Below are 21,291 nucleotides of genomic sequence, written 5' to 3' on the forward strand. Positions count from 1 at the left end.
GGTATGGCTAGCATAATAAAATGTTTAAATAAGTTATCAAATAATAATTTAATAAAATTATTTTTGACTGTAAATAATAAAAAACCATGTAACTCAAAAATTAAACTGATTTATGATACAGTATGTATTCTAGGTAGAACTAATGGTAATTCAAATGATAAAAAGTCAGATAAGACTGTTAATAAGGAGAATAGATTATATCTTCCTATAACTTTTATAAGTAAACAAATAGAGGATATAAATTTACCTGGAATTTTAAACCAGGCTGATGTGAAACAGGCCCGTCCTAGTAATTTGAAGTATAAGAATAATCCGATTATAACATATAAATTTTCAAAAACGATAGGACAAATGATTTTTAATTATAATTTAATACTTAGGAATTTTGACACGGATAGTAATTGGAAACCTATTTGTAAGTGTGACCAATTGCTATCGTTTGTTAATCCAACTTACGAACATATTATTACAGGTGATTTAACAATAATTAAGCAAATTGAACTGCAGAATATAATGAAAATTGGGGCTAAATTCCGTCTTTCAAATCATCTAAAACCCTCGAATCTGCTTAGAGGGTTAAATAATAATCTCGACATATTTATTGATAATTGGTGCAAAAAAGAGAAAATTAATAAAAAAAGTTTTCAGAATTGGAATAATTTAATTATTAATAAGGTTAGAAATAAGATAAATAAGAGGACAAATAAGCATGATAATGATGGTGTTTTTTATAATTCTAAGATAAAACAAGCAATTTATAATATAAAGAGGGATTTTGTAATTGTACCCATTGATAAAGCGAATAATAATTTTGCAATAATTTGTCCGAAGCTTTATTGTGATATTTTAACAAAGGAGCTTAGTACAACAAATACTTATAAAAAGGTTCAAGATGTTAATAATAGTCTATTGAATGGAATAGAGGATATACTTTTTAAAAAGTTTAATATTAAGGTTAATGATAATGAAAAAAAAGGTCCGTTTTTATATTGGACGGCAAAATTTCATAAGAATCCACCGAAACCACGCTTTATTGCGGGGGCAGCAAGGTGCCCGACCAGAGTTGCGGCTACTGACTTGTCGTGTATTTTAGGAGAAATTAAAAATAAGTTTGAGGCATATTGTTCGGGAATTAAAAATTTTTCTAAGTTTAATCCATACTGGAGTGTTAATAATTCGCTGCAAGTAATAGACTCTCTTGCTTTAGTTTCAGCCAAAAGATTGGACTCGTTTGATTTCACTACATTATATACAAATTTACCCATTAATTTAGTATTTATAAATTTAAAAAAGATTATTTTGAAAGCTTTTCTTTTGTCTAATTTGCCGTTTTTAAAAATTGATGCGTATAATAAGAAGGCGAGATGGACTAATTATTTTAATAGTACAACTAGCTCAAGATGTTATAGCATAGATATGATTTTTGATCTACTAGAATTTGTTCTATTTAATACTTTTATAAAATTTAATGGCAATCTATATTATCAATGTAATGGAATTCCTATGGGGGGTAATGCCAGTCCAGTTATAACGGACCGATTTCTAAATTATTTAGAATACGATTATATGACGGATAAACAGAATCCAAGTAATATAAAGTATTTGCTCTCAAATAATAAAAGATATTTAGATGACCTTCTGGTGATAAATTGTTCAAATTTTGTAGAGATTGCAAGTAAAACATATCCACCAGAATTAAAGCTGGAATCCAGTAATGGAAATGTCAAATATGACCATTTTCTAGATTTTGAGATTATTGTGATACCTAATAATACAATAAATTTTGAAATATACAATAAAACAGACGATTTTAATTTTGAAATAGTTAATTTTCCGTTTCCAAAAAGTAATATTCATTCAAATATAACATATTCATCGTATTTTTCACAACTATTTAGATATGCAAGAATTTGTACTAATTACATCGATTTTAGAAATAGATGTGTTACTTAGCAAGAAGCTAATCATAAGAGGATTTTCCACCAATAAACTTGCTTGGCACTTTAAAAGGCTTTGTTTTAAGTATAATCAGCTTTTACATAAGTATAATAAAAGTTATCAAGATATCTTAAAAGATATTTTACGGTAACTTGTTGACGGAATTGGTTTATCTTCCCGGGTGTTGAGGGTTGGATTGCGACACCTGTGGTAAAGATTATGGTGGAATATTCGGAATTTAATTCTTAGAATTTGAGTGAAAGTGAAATTGTTCCGGGTGGAGGACTAGCGTTATTTATTTGTTTGTATTTAAATCGGTTGAAGTTCGGCTCTCAGTGTTATTTGAAGGTTGGTTAAGAATGTTGGAAAAAAAAAAAAAAAAAAAAAAAAAAAAAAAAAAATTCTGGGGTATATATTTTTATTTTTTGGATGTTTTGGATTTTGTTTATGTTTATTCCATTGGTGGCACTATATAGGGGTATGCCAGATTATGGCATGGCGCGCTCAATTGCCTGGGTAATGAAATTGAAGCGCCGAAACCCATTTAGGCAATGAGTTTTCATCTGACGAGCCCCGATATATGGTGATCACCTTGGGAATATAATGTTTTTGTAGATTTAAGGTGCTATAGCTTGGTTTTGGAACATAGACGTATGCTTATTGATGCTGATTTTGCTCTATTTTGGAGTTGATTTTCGGACTGTCGGATTGGTTATACTGTTTTGTCCTGGGGAACTGGATGGATGAGTAGGGTCTAGACCTTGTTCAAGTGCTCATTTATTTCAGTTACTAAAGTAGGAAGACAGTTTTTTTTTTTTTTTTTTTTTTTTTTTTTTTCCTGGTGATTACCGTAATACACTATACAAGAACAGGATCTTTGCTAAAGCTCTTCTATCAGCTGAATCAAATGCTTGCTAATAATCTACAAAACTGAGGACTAAAGGGGTCAAATGACTCAGGCACTTCTCAATTATTAATCAAAGAATAAAAATTTTGTTGATGTGTTCTCTCTCCTATACTCTCTCAACACAAAAAATTGAAAATGTCCAAAAGAGAGCTCTAAGAATTATTTTTAAAGAGGGCAAGATACCATATTTGCATTTGTTAAATATTTCAAACCTAGAGACCCTCGAGAGACGAAGAAATAATTTTTGCCTCCGTTTTGGTAAGTTGGCACTTCTGAACCCCCGTACTGCGAACCTTTTCCCTGAATACCATGTACCTGACAGAAATCGTCCTCCGCGAACTGTGTCCCAGCCTATCCCCACCTTATCTCCCATTCTTTGTTCTACCTTGCGGTATAAGAAATCTTTTATCCCTTTTTTTTACTGATATAATAAATAGTTGTTAATTTGTTCATAAATTTTGTCTTTTCTCTTATATAATAAAAGAAACAGCTCGTTTTTCTTTATACTCTTTTTTTCCCTATCTCCTTTTTATGTTGTTTTTTAAACATTTGTTAATGTGTATATTATTTATTTTTTCAGTTTTATCATTTCTTATCTTTTTAACTAGTTGCCATTTTGCAGTTTTTAATATAAGTGACAAAGGAATCATATAGCATTCCGATATTTAATTATTTATTTATTTTTTTTTTTTTGCATTGGTTGCCAATTTTTTAGTTGTTGTGCTTCTGTTATGATTTTCTTGCTTGTTTGTTTTTTTATGGACTTCGAAATTCGAATTCGGCCCTTCAGGGCTTGTGATAGTAATTTCTCGAAATAAATATCTCTATCTCTATCTTAAAACTTTATCTACAACATCTCTAAGTCTAAAAAGTATCATTATACTGATTAATTTTCTTCATATAGAAACCAAGCTAATGCCTCTATAGTTACCACACTCACTCTTATCATCTTTCTTATAGAGGGGTTTAACCAAAGTTTTTCTAAAATTTCTTGGTACTTCATATTTTTCAAAAATCATATTCGCAATTTTCAGTAGTTTATCTCTAACTTTAAAACCATCACACTTAAGAAACTTATTTACCGCACTATCAGCACCTGGGGCCTTATTATTCTTTAATCCTTTTTTTATGCAGTCATTAATTCTTCATTACAAATTAAATCTTCCTTCATTTCCAAAGGGTCACGGAATTTTTTCATTCTTTCTTATTAAGTCTATCATGGCTTAACACACTCTCAAAATTTTCTACCCATCTCTCTTTAACTTATCACTTTTCCTTATCACTAATTATGGCCCTGTTCCTATCTTTAACTGGGACAAGTCCAGAATGACTATTCCCTCTCAATTTATTAATATGAAAGGAGAATATTTTACTATTATGATGAGAATGATTATTGTGAATGTGAATATAACAAACATGAAATGGGGAACCAAATATTACGTTTTTGTTCCTATCGCACTATGATGCACAATCCTAAGTTTATTAAAAAAAAATAAGCTGATGCTACTAAAAAAGTTATAAACTGTGTAGGAAAGCTGTATGAAAAAAGTGCAAATCCTGTATAATTTAGCCCAAAACCAATTAATGTAAAATTAAACTAAAGGCACCTACAAAAGAACACTGAATGGATTTATTATTATAAAAAGAAGCAAGAATCAGGTTTATTTGTCAATTTTTTTTTTGGACAGCAGTGAAATTTCATTATTACAACAGTATGCTCTAAATACCAATGATCTAGACTAAATAATTACTTTCTGCAGATCAATACAACCACTTCACATTACAGCTCGAATTGGGGTAAATATTGAGGAGAATAGAGGTGATTTTTGCTAAGAATCTATACCAAGTGATTTAAAGTCAAAATCTATTACAAGAATTTTAATTTTTAGGGCTGATAAGTATCTTAAGCATCATAAATATTTAAGAATCTCCATGTAAATTCTTTCAGGGTCAAAGTCGAAGGTGAGTGGAGTGTTGTGAAGTGACAGTAGCATGAACGTTTGTAGCATCTTGTTTGGGGGGTGGATTCTGTAATGGAGGGGGAGACTAAGTTATATTGGTAATATCTCTTGGTTCTTTTCATTAAACTTATTTGAAAAAACACAAGGTAGTGTTGTGTACAGGGTTGCCACCATGGCCAGTTCCTAAAGTGCTAAAATTGCTCATTTGTGCATGCTACACAACAATTTTCTATGCTACTGAAAAAATAAATATGCACGTCAGGACTTGCACCACAACACGCGCATGGTCTTTTTCAATGTGCTTGGATTAGCAATAGGTCAATATTTTCATATTTATGCCTTGTTGTTTCAAACCTAGCGCCAATCTTTCGAAATGAACATGGCAAAAAGGTAGTCCTGGTTATATCAGAATTTGCGCCAATTTTTCGAAACAACTACGGCAAAACGGCAGCCTGTGCTTTTTATTAGTTCATCTGCCTTTTTTCAAAATTAATTAAAACACTTTTGCCTCAAAATAAGTTGTTCAAACAAAAGTAAAGAACTCCATTAAAACAAAAATGAGCAAAAATAAAATCAAATAATCTACCAAGCGTGAAACTACCACAAATCAGCATCGATAAATAAATGAAACCCAAAACGAACAGAAATTATGATAAATAACCGAGTCAAACTCAAAACGAGCAGAAACTAACTTGTGCAGGTCTCAAAACCTCTATGCCTTCCCAAGGCCAGAACATAATTTGCACTTAACTGAAAATATATAAATGTTTTTACTTTAATAACTTTAATAAATGAAATAATATTAACATTTTGATTACTAAATATCAGTATATGTATATTAAACTGACAATGCACATTCATTTGGTTCGATTTTAGGCACACGCGTCACGAAAGAGGCAGACCTTTAGCTCCCATCAAAGAGGTTTTTGACCTCTTCATTGCAAACTGCAAAATAAATTACTCAACAGGTGAATACTTGGCAATTAATGAAATGCTGGTTGTTAGAAGAGGGTGAAAATTAAATTTGTTCTAAATCAAACAAGTTTGGATTCAAGATATAATGTTTAGTGGTCTTGAAGACATTTTATCTATCTAATGTCTTTGTCTAGCCAGGAAAGGAAACACCTGTTGTTGAAATCCATAAAACTTTAGTTCCAACGTGAACATTACCCTTGTCAATCTATTGAGAAGCTGGAACACTGACATCACAGCTGGCAACTGGTGCATGTCCATAGAGCTCATATCCTTGAAAATCATATACGTAAACATGATGAAAACGAACGAAAGAGAGATCCACCCTCTTTCCTCGCTAGTCATAGAAGGGAAACCCATCTTGCCCATCTTCAAATTTAGAGATCATCCCAACCAGGTGTTGTATGTTCCAAAGGAAAAAAGGCAGTTATTCTTGCTTCGTCGATTCACTTTTCAGCAACAATTGAACATGAGAGTAGTAAATCGGAGATCATCATGAAGTACAACGCAATTAAAAATTGAGTGTACTCTCAAGACTAAAAATGGTCCACCTACACGACTAGTTACCTCACAAGAAGATGGTCCAAGGAGGTGTGGCACGCGATCATAGATATAGGCGGAGTCAATGCCAATGTCATTCTGAGCTGCTCAACCCCCAATAAAAGACTTGATGCAAAGAAAAATGTTGATACAGCTAGGACAATCCTTCATTGACCCGCAACTTAGGATCAGAGCAACCCTCCAAAGGATCCCACGAGCACTGCATAATTTAATCAAAAACAGATATAATTTTCAGCTCAGAATATACCCCATGTGTCTTCTTCAGGCTCCAATGACTGAAAAGGTCGTTGCATCATTTGACCCCCAAGCAAGGACAGAAAATCCAAATATTGCTGCAGTTTGGGCAAAAAAAAAATGCATGGAATATGCCAAGTTCCTCTGCCCCAATGCGAATAGTGGAAGGATTTTTGTGTTTTAGTATTTGTAACTGATATATCTGAATATTTTGTAAGCAAAATTGGGATAAATTTGCAATGGTATTCTTCTGGAATTTTTAAAAAGTGGGAACCTGCATACCCCACCCCGCAGTTAGTGTAATTTTTTTTCTCCCTGACAGTTAAGGGTTAAAGTTGGATGATATTGAATATCAAAATTGATATATCTATATATAGGACCAAAATCAATATTGAATATCGAAACGTAAATATCGATATCGGAAACAATATTGGGAAATTTCCTGCTTTTTCAGCCATCTACTTGTACCAGTGAACATCCAACAGAAAAATTATAACATACAAAAAGTTCTCGTTAATATTGAATGTGAATTTGAAGTTCTAGGGGGGGGGCAACTTCCCCCTCCCTTTCCTACAACCATGGACAATAGGATCAGGAAGCCTACAAATCATTGTTTTGTCATAAAATGTATAATTGTTATCATGATCATGAGGGAACCTTCTAATGCTGAATCCTTAGATTGCTCCAAGAAACAACCTATGATTAAGTGCTTGACATTGGATTGCACCACCTTTCACAAATTATATCTAAGACTATCTTATTTGAGAAACCAAGCACGTGGTACTTCTAGATGGCACAGGTGCCCGTTGTTTTTCTGATTCATGCTTTGTTTGAGGTGGAGTACCCTAAAGCAATATATTTGGATATATATTTTTTATCAGTGATGGTTCAATGTTGGTTTCAAATTCAATGAAGCTTTATTTAAATGGCTTCTAGATCATAGACTTTGATAATACTAAAGAGAAAATAGCAGTTCTGTGAAATAACCTAAACCATCCCATTGAAACCGCCGGTCAACATTAACCCTATCTCTATCAACGCCTCTTTTCAAACTATAATTTGAAGTTGCTTTGATTGTTGAGTTAGACAAACTTTCAAGCTGTGATGGTTTATTAAGCAATAAAATTACAATTCTCTATGCTGTAACAAAAAATTCTCATCATCTTCTTAGAGTTACTTCTAGTCCCAGTTGATTAGACAGTTGTAAAAAAAAGAATCATACAAAATATTTATCTTTGTTACTTTATACACCATAAGAATATCCTACCATTTTTTATCATAGGTCACTGTAGGTGATTATACGTTATTATTATAGCTGTGTTTAAAAATTTATTTACGTAACAACCTGAAGATTAAGATCTAATAGTCATTGTATAAGAAAAGATGATCAGGGCTATCTTTATGTTCCTGTTTTAAAATTCATATGTCATTATTGTTTTTTGACGTTGATGGAAGGCTTATAGTACTCAAATAATTAACAGTTTTACTGTTTTAACATTGGGGTAAAACATGGTTCATATTTATCATTCTAGGTTCATCAGCATAGAAAATCATGGTGTATCCATTAGAACTTTCAACATCAGATTTTTGTCGATTTCGATCGGTATCAAACAATGGGAACGTGTTCTTTGATGAGAAGAATGAACTGGTTAGTTTTAACATATATATATATATATATATATATATATATATATATATATATATATATATATATATATATATATATATATATATATATATATATATATATATATATATATATATATATATATATATGTATATATATATATATATATATATATATATATATATATATATATATATATATATATATATATATATATATATATATATATATATATATATATTTCTTTGTATTCTTCTTTGTACGTTTTCTTTGTAAATGGGGTTTCAGTTTAATAATTGAAATTTTCAACATCAGATTTTTGTCAATTTCGATCGGTATCAAACAATAGGGACGTATATATATATATATATATATATATATATATATATATATATATATATATATATATATATATATATATATATATATATATATATATATATATATATATATATATATATATATATATATATATTTACATATTTCATTTTCAATGAAAATACCAAAAAAAGGTATTCTCACAAATCTAGGGGGAGGGGAGAAAATAACCACATCTCCTAAATTGATCTGATAGCAATCATTTAAATGTATAAGGGCTTTAGAACAAACTAGTACACATACAAAAACGTATACTATTCATATAATTAGAGAAACAATACAATTTTATTGTTGTGAATTTTACTATTGTGTCCCCTCATTGTCTTAGATTACCTTCTTGAAAAATTATAGGTAGCTATGGGCTTGCAGGGAGCACCAAGTTCAGGCATTTAATGCAAATCTTGAAGTGCTCAATAAAATAAAATAATAAAATCTTGGGTCATCTGAAGTCCTCTTGCCTACTCTGGTTTTGCATCAAATAACACCCTATATCAACTTATATATTTATAAATAGTTATAACGCTATAAAAAGATTTGAAACTTGTATTTAAAGTAATTCAATCATATTCTTGCATAAACGAATGGAAATGATTTAGATAGATGATAATAGTTACATGTTGAGAATTATGGACACTTATATACAATGGTTTCAAAAATCTATTTAACTTAAGCCTATGCTTTGAAGTGACATTAATAGTGTTTAATGATTTTTTGGTAGTGTTTTATGAAATTAGCAAATTGATTGCCAGTCAATGAGCTGGTAACTGGTGGAAAAGCCTGGTTTAAGATTTTGAGGGTTTTGGTACAATATTATCTGAATGGTAGAACTGTTAAATCAAAGAAGACCATAGATGCAGTTTGATATTAATGTTAAATATAGTCATTTGTCTAGTGCAATTTTAGGTATGGACTCGTATTAGCACAAACTAGGAATGAATAACTTTACTAAATTGGTAGATAAAGCAAATATTTGTTAAATAATACCTAAAACAGAAATCATTCAAATCCTGTTTTTGTTGTAAAACAAAGGAACCTTCAAGTGGTCTCTTGTGCAAAGTCTGGAAAATGTTACCTATTCTACATTATAGGAACAAGTTTATAATGAAACTTTGTAGACTAGATAAGATCTTGTTGTAAACTGTTTCCATCTCCTAAGAAATTAGGTAAACTTTAAGTTATGGTGAAACAGTAACACATGACTCACAAAGGACGCATGGTTCAAACTATTATGAATAATTGATCAAATATAGTATCTTTTTATGAAATTTACTTCTTTTTATTGCACTTTTGTATTGTTTTAAGAATTTGAGAGCAATTTTATTGTTGATTAAAGAAGCTTAAATAGGGAAAACATCTTGCAAGTCAATTACTTACTATAACTGTGACTAGCGTATCTTTTGAAATAGCAGTTTGCATAAAGGTAGAAACTCACAGACATGAGGAGACTTTCTTAGTGACTCAACCGTAAAGTCTAATCCATGCTTTGGTTAAAACACATTTTTCTAAAGGCTCTCTTTAAGTTCAATTTTTGTGAGTTGATTTTTCTTCTTCTATCATTCTGAATCTCCTTTCTAAATTTTTAGGTAGTTACCGTTTTGACAGATGACAGTCAACATGTTACAGTTACCAGCTTTGATTCTTCTTGCAGCTTTGAATTTCAAATTCCAAATAAAGGCCCTGTGATTGCTATAAAGTTTTCTCCTGGTTTTTCTATTTTGGCCATTCAGAGGAATAAAAATTCTGTTGTAAGTTACCCTTCTCTTTTTGATAATGCATTCAGAATAAACATATATATTTTAGTGACCAAAGTAATTACTTGAGTTCAGAGGGAAAGCCTTCTGTTTCTAACATTTTATGGCAGCTACTATACATGTTTTTCTCTGTCCTCCTGTCCTTCTCGGCTCCATTCTCTTTCATCTATTTTTTTTTTTTCTCTCTCTCTTCCTTCTTTCCTTTATCTGAATGCACGTACGATCCTGTTGTGTCACCTCCTAGGAGAAAATTTGATAAAGTGTATATTTGTTTTTGTTCAGTCTAAAAGTAGATTATATGTCTGAAAAAGGATCTATCAAAATTATATACTAAACATATTACTACATATTTATAAATTAAATATATGATAATAAAATGTTATTCTTTATTTCCTGAAAATATAAATCTTACACGATTGGGTACGCTAAACACAAAGCAATTCTTTTATGTAGTATTTAGTGATTCTTTATTGCCCAAAAATGATCTGAGAAACTTGATAAACTGTACTAAACATGTTGTTTGTAAATTCGGCTCTTCACTTACATTATTTTTTCTGTCTTTTCTTTCCTCATCTTTATTGTTACTATCTTAACTTATCGTAATTTTTCTTCAGGAATGCTTAAATTTGGCTTCATGCCAGCCTTCTGGACCTGAATATTCACAGCTTTCAAAAAGCGCTGGGAATACAATCCTTGGCTTCTGTTGGGTTGGAGACTCTTCATTAGCCTTTATAACCAACCAAGGGATAGAGCTGTATCAGGTACGAGTTTTTATGTAGATGCTTCATAAATCATACCAACCGAACTTCTGTTACCATTATCTTGGCTCTTGTGAAATGAGATTCCTTTCCTTCTGAATCTTAAGAGCGATAATGACAGCTTATATGCACTATGCGCGTTCTTAAACAACGCTCCACACCGTTAAAATTAAGATTGGAAGGAGGCGTTTTACTCTTATATTCAAAGATAAGGGATTAATGTCGGTTTTGTATTTTCAGTACGAATCCACACATTATTACGTACAAGAAAAAGGGTGTGAAAGTTTGAGTGCATGTATTCACAAATTCGCTCTAAATTATGTCACTAGCCACGAGACTTACAGAAATGCTGACAATAGAGTGAGGTTCTCATAGATTCATTATCTGAAAGATATTGCCTGACGGCCGGATAATATAGAGAATTCATTAAAATACAAGGAATTTATCACGAAGATGATAAGAATGATGGGTCCTGCTGAAAAAAAAAACTTTGTAAAGAAACTTTAGGAAACATTTGTTTTCATGGATTGAAAAAAGAAGATATAGAGCTTTCAAAAGTATCTGCTGCCTATTATAAACTCATTCATCTGTGGGGCTACCATGAAAAATACTGATAAAATAGACTTATCAAAAGAAAATATAGCTCAAGAGAAAATATTGACATCAAATAGAAAAACAATTAGGACTTCGCAAAATTGTGAAATAGCCTCTGCCTTGGGTTTGGGTTTTACAAACAATTATTGGAATGTTATCATAATCTATGATATTCTTTATCTCATCAGTGTATATTGCAGAATGAGCACTGTTAGCACTACCCTTCTGGGAACACTCGAATTCGTGTGAATGTTTATGAATTACCCACTGAAAATATTTCTACTGTGAAAGAGCAACTGTTATCGTCCATATTGTACCCTTAGTCTGTATATATTTCTCCAAAGAAGGAAGGTTAGACATTTATTTGCTCCCTACTCCTGTTTTATAGTAATATGAAGGCTTCTCGCGAGAGGTCGGAAAAATTTTAGCCAAATAATCCCATTTTTAAATAATTAATAATAATGTAAATAATTAATAATAATAATTACACAATAAATATGATTAATAATATAAATATTAATAAAAATAGTAAATAATAATAAAAATAATAAATACAGACACTCCTTCTTTCCTAAAAATATCTGCTAACTCCTCCACCTCTATGACTAGTTTATATACAATTATATAATATGATTAGTCTTAACTTATCAACCCAGATGAGTTAGTTTCTGCTGCAACTTTCAATCAATCAATCAATCATTTATTACCCACAACTACAAGACAACAGGTAGTACAAATGGAGTATAAACATAATAATAAAAAACAAAAACAAAAAAGAACTCAAAAAACACTAGCAATTAAATTAAACTAAGAAAAGAACTGTAAAAGACCTTTGTCAGGGCCAATATTAAAAAATGCATCTGCAGAAAGATGTTTGTGTAGGTCACCAAGCTTTTGAGTTGCATCTGTAACATAGAAATTTTTAACTAGATACCAATTTCTAGTTCATGGCGGCAGAGAAAGAAGAAATTTGCAAAATTTGAAATATGTAACTTTAAATCTTTTTTAAATCCTTTAGCTTAACGTTTACGTTTGGATTCGGGCCCATTCATATTTTTCCGCTATGGTGGCGCTATTTGCAACTTTGATCATGTTCTATAGGTTTCACCCGGTACAGTTTATTGGTCAAAAGTAAGATATAGGGCGAACCCATACCAACCAATGAAATTCATTCTCGTTTAACGTCTAGACTTGACATTTCGCCAAAGTACGAAATATTAGCGGAGATTTGACTATGATATAAGAGCCGGCGACTTTTGGATAAGGTATATTTTGAAGTAAGATTGAAAAAAAGAAAGAAATGAAGGATAAGGAGTTTCTAGTGCCTGGTATTTCTTACTTGTTTAGCTGTAAATATGAAATGCTTATTTTAAAATCAAATTACCAGTTTGTCCCCGTCGCGGATTCTTGCGCGATATAGGTGACTCGAGGAGGCTAGCCATCTCTGGGGTGATAAAAAAATTTCTTTCTAAAGAAAGAAAATTATTTCTTAGACCACACTGCCTTTTCATTTACAAAAATGAAAAAGATAAAAATGGGTTTAATTTAAATAAAGCTTGATCCCACTCAAGAATTACGCTGTGTAAAATTCAAGAACAAACCTAGAACCGGTTATTCTTGTGTCTGTATTAAAAGACAATTCGCTTAGACTCCATGAAAAAAAAGTGGCGGGTGACAGAAGACATGAGAGTTATGTAATTTGGGCTATAAATGTGCAGATTCGGGGGGGGGCTAAACTATTGGGATAATTTGAAATTAGAAAACAATTCTTATTTCATAATATGTAGAGTAATTGCAGGTAATACATTTTGCATGCAGACCCGCTATATCTTACCCCCACCCCCTAGTGTGGAAATATAACCAAATTTGTTTCTAAAGCATTATATTTTCATCCCTTTTTTTTTTGTTTTTTTTTTTAGGAAATGCCTAACTTTAATTGTTGAGTGGGGCTGCTATAACAGAAAAGTACTAACCTGTTTTTTCTCTCTCGAGTTTTTAACCAGAGAAAACATTTTTCTGCAATTCGAAAATCGTTTCCTTTTGTAACATGAAATATTTTATTTACATACGTACCAGAACAAAAGTAATTGAAATTTGAAATGCTATTTTTAAGTCAATAACCACTAGGTTGTTTTCCCCGTCAGTTAAGCTTGTACCATATTGTTGCCTAGCTTTTTTGGGGGTGATAGGTTTCTTATTGCAAAAAAAAGTATTTGTTGAAACATTCGTACCAGAACGCCAGAAACAGATCATTGCTTTTTAGAAATATCTAGATTTAGAAGTGCAGACCTCAAACAATGTGTCAAAGAGGGATTGACCGTATGTCGTTTCAGTGGGAGAATTTTTTTATTCATCTCAAATCATTTTCGAAAATTCAAAAATCACCTTTGTATAGTAAAAACTTGTTTACTTCATAAGAAGACAAGCATAGACGATATTGCGACATGTTATGCCTGGGACGCATCAAAGTCACGTTTGTCAACAAAAAAGCCGAATTTCATTAATGACCAAGGCCGTATCCAACCGTATCCAAGCGGGGGGAATTACAGCGTTTGAATCTCTGCCCCCATTAAATTTTTGTCCTCCTCGCACAAAAGTAACAAAAATTTTATATACTCATGTTTTTGTAACTTCTCCCCCCCCCCCGAAAAATACTCTCACCCCCCCCTAACAACAATCCTGGATGCACCATTGTAAATCGTGTGTGGTTTTTCTTTATTTTAGCGTCAAACTCATATTTCAGAAGCAGAAACCTAATATCTAGATTTAGAAGTACTGATCCCAAACAATATGGTAAAGAGGGATTGACCACACGTATTTCAGTGGCACAATATTTTTTCCAGTCTCAAATTATTTTTGAAAAGGCAAAATCCATCTTTGTATCGTAAAAAGTTGTTTACTTCCTAAGGAGACAAGCATAGACGATATTGCGACATTTTATGCATCAAAGTCACGTTTGTTGACTAAAAAGCAAAGTTTTATTAATGATCGAGACCGCATCCAAGTGGGGAGAGTTACCAGGTTTTTACCCCTCCTTCGGCCAGTTTGTTTTGGCTTACTCGCAAAAATGTAACAACAATTTTTACAAAATCAATTTGAAAGTTTTTGTAACTTCCCTCCTCCAAAAAATATTTCAGCCCCCAAACAACAATCTTGAATGCGCCCTAGTCAATTATATATGATTTTGGTACTTGTCTAAAATATAAAACACACTCGAGAACTTGTGCTGCGATTACCCGGTTTTTCACGCTGGCTATACCAGACAATAACCTTCGGCTTGTTGAGAAACCAAATAATAGCTGTTATTTTAGTTTAATATTTAGTTGGTATTTTGGTTAGGTTAGGTTTTGTTAGGTTAGGTTTTGTTAGGTTTTGTTACTAAAGCATTGTATTTTCATCATATTTTGTTTTATTTCAAGCAGTCACCAAATTTCAATTCTCGAGTGTGTTTTATATAATAGACAATTACCGTGGTTTTTTGTAATTTTAGCTTATAACTAATATTTAAGAAGAAAATAACTAAAATGATTACTAACGTTGAAAAGTTTCCCCACAAGATTACCTCCGTTGGAGACACTAAGCGTAGACAGTAATATTATTTTTAGACCCAAGATATCTAGCCTCTCTAAGTGAGAGAGAGAAAAAGGGAGAGATGGATTACAAAATTACTTTAAAAACGTATCAAAAATTGATAATATAATGTGTAAAAGTGTGTCGTAAAGCTATGGGAATCGTAGTCACTAAACTCAGCATTTTCAGAACTAAATACAAAAGCTAAATAAATTTAAATTTGAACTCTGACTCGATTCCGATAGCATTATCAAATAACCTGATACTAGATTGAAGGATAGCATGTAGAGGATTTAAACAGGATTCCAACTTAAAGATTTGTTTCTACAAAATCACTCCTTTCTTTTCATAAAGTTCACTGAAATCAGATATACAACTGGGGTATTGGGAGACGCGGCCTTACTGGTGCGCAAGGCCTTGTGCAGCCGGCACTACGCGGGGCCTTACGTTATGGTCGTAATATAGTGGGAGCAATAATAATGTAGTCTCTAGCGGGACTGATACCAATGTGATTCCTAGGGTTCAGCAGGAAAGTTGTGGTTTAGGGCCAAAAGGGTGTCTAACGAAGGAGGGTTTTGACAGTTTTAAAACCGCTGGCCCCGCTTAATATAAAGGGGGAGCGCAAATTTGGGAACTCAAGTCGTACATTCCACGGTTTTTTCTGTGAGTCCCCTCATGAAGTCACAAACTCACTCATGTGATTGTAATTCATAACATATTTGGCCCTGTTAGCGCGAGGCCCAATGCGGAAGCACCACTTGCCACCCCCAAAGGACGGCACTGGCTATCAAAGGGGTTGGACCCGAAAGTCCACTCTAGATACTTAAGACCAATAATAATCTAGTATGAAAAAAAAATTTGAGTTATCAGATTGTCCAGCTGTGATACTAGGTAACTTCCTGTTGCTCCTTACTTTCAGTTGAGAAACTTTTTTTTAATTTAATTTCTGATTGTTTTTTTAAACAATGCTGGAAAATCCAGCGCCCCCTTCATAGCAATGTCCCTTCCCCCATGGAAAGATCCTCCCACATAACCCCCGATCCCCCCCACTAACAGCAAACAAATCCCCGCCTGAAAACGTATGTATATTTCCAATAAACAATAATATATGTAAACAATGGGTAGAGTTCATAAATTTCAGCCCTTCCCCGGGGACTTTGGGGGATTAAGGTATCCTAAAAGACATAAGTACTATATTTTCGACCATGCGGACCAAAATGGCTGTCTCAAAATTTTGATTGGGTGACCATGGGAAAAAATGAGCGTCTGAGGGGGCCTAGTTGCCCTCCATTTCTTTTGGTCACTTGAAAAGGGCACTAGAACTTTTAATTTCGGCTTCAATGAGCCCTTCCACGATATTCTAGGACCACTGGGTCGATACGATCACCCACGGGGAAAAGAAAAAACAAACACGCATCCGTGATCTTTCTTCTGGAAAAAAATACAAAATTCTACATTTTCGCAAATATGAGCTTGACACCTCTACAATAGGGTTCTCTGATACGCTGAATCTGATGGTGTGATTTTCATTAAGATTATAAGACCTTTAAGGGGTGTTTCGCCTTTTTTCGAAAATAAGACAAATTTCCATAGGCCTGTAACTATTGATGGGTAGAACTGAACTTGATAAAACTTATATATTGGAAATCAGCATTAAAATCTTATTTTTTTGATTTATCTATTGGTATCAAAATTCCGTTTTTTAGAGTTTCGGTTACTATTGAGCCGGGTCGCTCCTTACTTACAGTTCGTTACCACGAACTGTTTGACAATATTAGTTTCAGCTCGGTGGGAAACTATCGCCCCTGGGGAAAAAAACATCACCCCTGGGAGAAAAAAACAAAAAAATAAACACGCATCCGTGATCTTTCTTACTGCAAAAAATACAAAATTCCACATTTTTGCAGGTAGGAGCTTGAAACCTATAAACTAGGTTTCTTTGAAACGCTGCCTCTGATGGTGGGACTTTCATTAAGGTTCTTTAGCTTCCACGGGGTGTTTCTCCCTTTTTTCGAAAACGAGGGAAATTTTCTCAGGCGCGTAACTTTTGATGTGTTGGACTAAACTTGATGAAACTTATATATTTGAAATCAGCATTAAAATCGTATTCTTTTAATGTATCTATTGGTATCAAAATTCCGTTTTTCCGAGTTTCGGTTACTATTGAGCCGGGTCTCTCCTTACTTACAGTTCGTTACTACGAACTGTTTGACAATATTAGTTTCAGCTCGGTGGGAAACGCCATTGTAGCTATATTTTAATTAAATATTTAGTTGTTTTTTTTGTTAATTTAGGTCGTATTTTATGTAATGCGGTCTGGGCGGCCCCCTCCCATAATTTATTGTTGTAGTCTCCATAATTTTGTTACTAAACTATTATATTTACATCATATTTTGGTACATTTCATTATGATTAACCCAAATTCACTTCTTGAGTGTGGTGGCTATAAGACACAAGTACCATAGTAACAGAGCAAACATTAGTTTGATCTGATTTTGATTTAGCTTTTTTCGCTTATATTGAGTCGGGAGGGGTGCCTTAATCAATTTTCCCCCCGAATCGCAACCCCCCGGAACGACTTTTTAATGGAGTGGGGGGGGGGGTGCGGTCAATGTTGTTGGTCAAATCTCATGGAAACATCTTAATAAAATAACAGTAGTACTACAAAATGTATTTTTCCAAATAACATGGTAGCTTTTTTTTAGCAATCCACCCACCCTCAGATGGTTGCCGGTATAGTTCTAGGATATACAAAAAAAAAAAAAATGGAACAAGGTAGTTATTACTTCATAATTGCAGTAATTTTCTATTTATCAGAGTATCATGCTTCCTTCCATTGTTACCCATATAGGCTATATTGGAATATATTCAAATAATCTTTGGTGCTTACATGTTATAGTGACAACACCAAAGAAGTGAAGTTAGTTTAATCATTTTGAGATATACCAAAATGTTAATGAAAATGTAATACTTTAGTAAAAAAAAAAAATTATGGAAAATAAAACACAGAATTGTGGGAAGCAGGACGGCCAGAACACATTATATTTAATACCTAGATTAGCCGCCTCTATGTATTAAATATTTAGTTAAAATATACCCCCAAAATCGTTTCTCTCGCTCATGCTAAGCTGATTATCTTCGAGTGAAGACAGAGAATCGATTTCATTACAGATCAAGAACAAAGTGTAGTCTCAATAACACGTAAGTACCTAACATACTAATCTAGTAATTATATTGAAATTTTAGCGGAAATTGTTTCATCAGGTCAAGAATGTGACAATATTTTATTGATTTCACTTTTATTGGTTTGACATTACGAACAAACTGTGAATTAGAAATAGGTTGAAAAAAAATCAAACAAACAATATCTACAAAGTAAGTTTCTCAAAAGGGAGTGTAACCAGTCTAGGCATTAGATCCCATAATAGCAGTAGTGATTATTATACAGGAAAAGGCGTGAATGGCAAATCTATTAGTTTATTTGTTTTTTTGCAAGCTAACTTTCAAAAGTTTGCCCGTGATTCGGTATAAATTCAAAATAAATGAATTAAGAAGATTCTATCGTTTCCATGCTACGTTTTCATTACTTTTTTGTGGATTGGTAATAAATTCACATAGATAAATGAATGAAACGTATATAAATAAGTTATAATCAGGTTTGTTAAACAACCTTGACCAAACCGATGTCCAAAAATATAATTTCTATTTTTCTGTAACCAAAATACATCGAATGGGACATCCAAGATTAGATACTTTTAGAATTGTCTTGAGTTTTGCTTTATTTTCTTATTCCGTTTTTATTTCCCATGATGAAATTGTTTAAATAACTGAGTCCGATAAATTACAGAGAAGAATATTCCAAAGTAGTCTAGTCAAGAACTTTGCCTTGTCTATTTGTCAGGCCGTAACTGTAAGGCAAAACTGCATTTTGTTAAACCACCCATAACCACCTGCTCTAAAGGCATTACATTCACCCTTCATGACGGATCCGCCTTTATTTCTTTGAATGAGACATTGCGAAGTAGAGTCCATCTAGCGGTAACAATTAATGCTTTTTCAAGCAAGTTTACATTATATTTTACAGAAAATTCAAAGCAATTTTAAAAATCTGGCACGGCGAATAAATAGATCTGAAGCTAATGAACAATATGGTATAAAAATCTTGTCATTTTGATTGAAATAGTAGCTTCAGCTTAGTCGCAAAATTCCATATTAAAAAAAAAATGTCTTTCTTTAAAAAAAAAAACTGAAGCAAATTTAAAAAAAGTAATGCGGTGAATTTATAAAGTTAAATCTCAGCTATGGAATAATACCAAAATTTTTACCTTTCGTTGAAACTTGAAGACGGTACGCGATCTATTTAAAATCGGCCAAAAACATGCATGGTAAGCATAAACCTTAAGAACAGAATGAACACCCGAAAAATAAAGCACAGAATGACCAGAAAAAGTCGAGAATAAGCGCCCAAGAGCTCTTCTGTTATATTTTCCGCGGTTTGCTACAATTTTTGAATAACTGAACTGAATTTTTCTTACTGAATCAGCAACAATCTGTTTACGAAAGAGAGCTAGAGAATTAGAAACAGTAATACCAAGCCACCGAAAGGAAGAGACAGAAAGTACAGAAAATTCATTACATACCAGAGGAGTTGACGAAGACAGATATAATCTGTCTGAATTCCTGTGTTTTATTTTATTGTATTCTGCAGTGTGACCGAAGGAATGTACTTTTAGAGGTTTCATATACTATTTCCTCCTGAAAAGACTCGCTGACCTCGCCCCTAATAGCTGATGTGTGTTACGGTCCAGTATCCTACTTTACAAAGAATAAATTCTTGAGTCTTCAATTTGTAAATTGTTTTTTACGAAAGTAAAGGAATAATTCCGGAGCAGAATTCAAACAAACTTCTTTTTCAGATAAACTCGGAGAAAAGGACATTTTCTTCAACTAAAAATATAAGCGTCAAATGCCACTGGTTTTCTCATTGCCCGCGATCCAATTTTGTTGTACTAGCTACTGGTCAACAAGGGACAACATTAAATCCATTCCAATTACGGCATAATTCCATTTCAAAATATGCCAAATTTGAAGGTATACAATTTGTTTTATCAAAAGATTTAGAAATATAATGCAAAATGTAGCCCAAAACTAGAAAATGAAAAGGGTTTAGTTAGGTGTCAGTTTGATCAAGTCCATAGGAAATCAATAGTAAAAGAAAATAATTGCTAGTTTTAATTCGAATGCCCTAATTATATGTTTAGAGAAGTTCCTAAATGTTTTGATGATTATGTGGGCTGTTCGTAAGATAATTTTAGGATGGACTTAGTCAGATTGACTTCTGAATGATAAACAATTTCTTTTATTCTTTTAAGTATATCTTTCAGATTGGAGTGGTAAGCAGTTCTTTTTTTTAATCCTTACAATGAAAGGTTCAACATTTGTTTTGTTTCGCATCCAATAAGTAGTGGTACTACTGTAAAAAACATTGTGAAATAGCCACTATTGTGACTTTTTTATAGACTTAAGTCTGGTGTATTAAGAGTCTGTGAATCCTGCTTCATCAAAATTCATAATGTTCCAATTGAGCATAACATATTCTTCCGAGAAAAAAAAACACCAAAGAAGCATTCACACTCAAACGTCTTATTCATTTGCATTTAGCCCATGAAAAAAAATGGAGACGGCTCCATGCTAATGAGTCTCAAGACAATGCAATGAATCGTATCTGTTTATTTAAATTAATAGCGTAATTCACTAGATATTTGAGTAAGATGAGAAAGAAGTTATCCAGATTTGTATTTAAGACTGTGGCTGTTGCGGTATTGTGATATGTACATAAACTTCAGCATATATTATTTCACCCTTCTTCATCCCTATCTTTGAAATTGAATATCCTCCCCGGGTGGTCTTATAGCGATATTGAAGTGGACCTTTCTGCACTTGGCTTACCAGAACCCTAACTCTAAACAGTGCTACTGGGTGACCATGAGGAGTGCTGCCCCTTGATGAATTTGTAGCCTGGTAAACAACAAGAAGTTGC

At 32.6% G+C, this 21,291-nt stretch overlaps 1 protein-coding gene across 1 annotated transcript in view; it reads left to right on the top strand.

Moving 5' to 3' along the window:
- The window catches only part of Bulli (regulator of MON1-CCZ1 complex protein bulli), a 99,923-nt gene that overhangs the window by 6,128 nt on the left and 72,504 nt on the right, over nt 1–21,291 (top strand). The window contains exons 2-5 of the mRNA XM_089098320.1: nt 8,106–8,221; nt 10,162–10,323; nt 10,944–11,090; nt 20,168–20,342. Coding sequence (XP_088954446.1) covers nt 8,126–8,221; nt 10,162–10,323; nt 10,944–11,090; nt 20,168–20,342 — 580 coding nt within the window. The 5' untranslated portion in view covers nt 8,106–8,125. The remainder of the gene's footprint in view (nt 1–8,105; nt 8,222–10,161; nt 10,324–10,943; nt 11,091–20,167; nt 20,343–21,291) is intronic.

The sequence above is a fragment of the Artemia sp. Qi Xiang Cuo genome, chromosome 12, assembly GCF_049724085.1.
Source record: "Artemia sp. Qi Xiang Cuo chromosome 12, ASM4972408v1, whole genome shotgun sequence".
NCBI lineage: Eukaryota > Metazoa > Arthropoda > Branchiopoda > Anostraca > Artemiidae > Artemia > Artemia sp. Qi Xiang Cuo.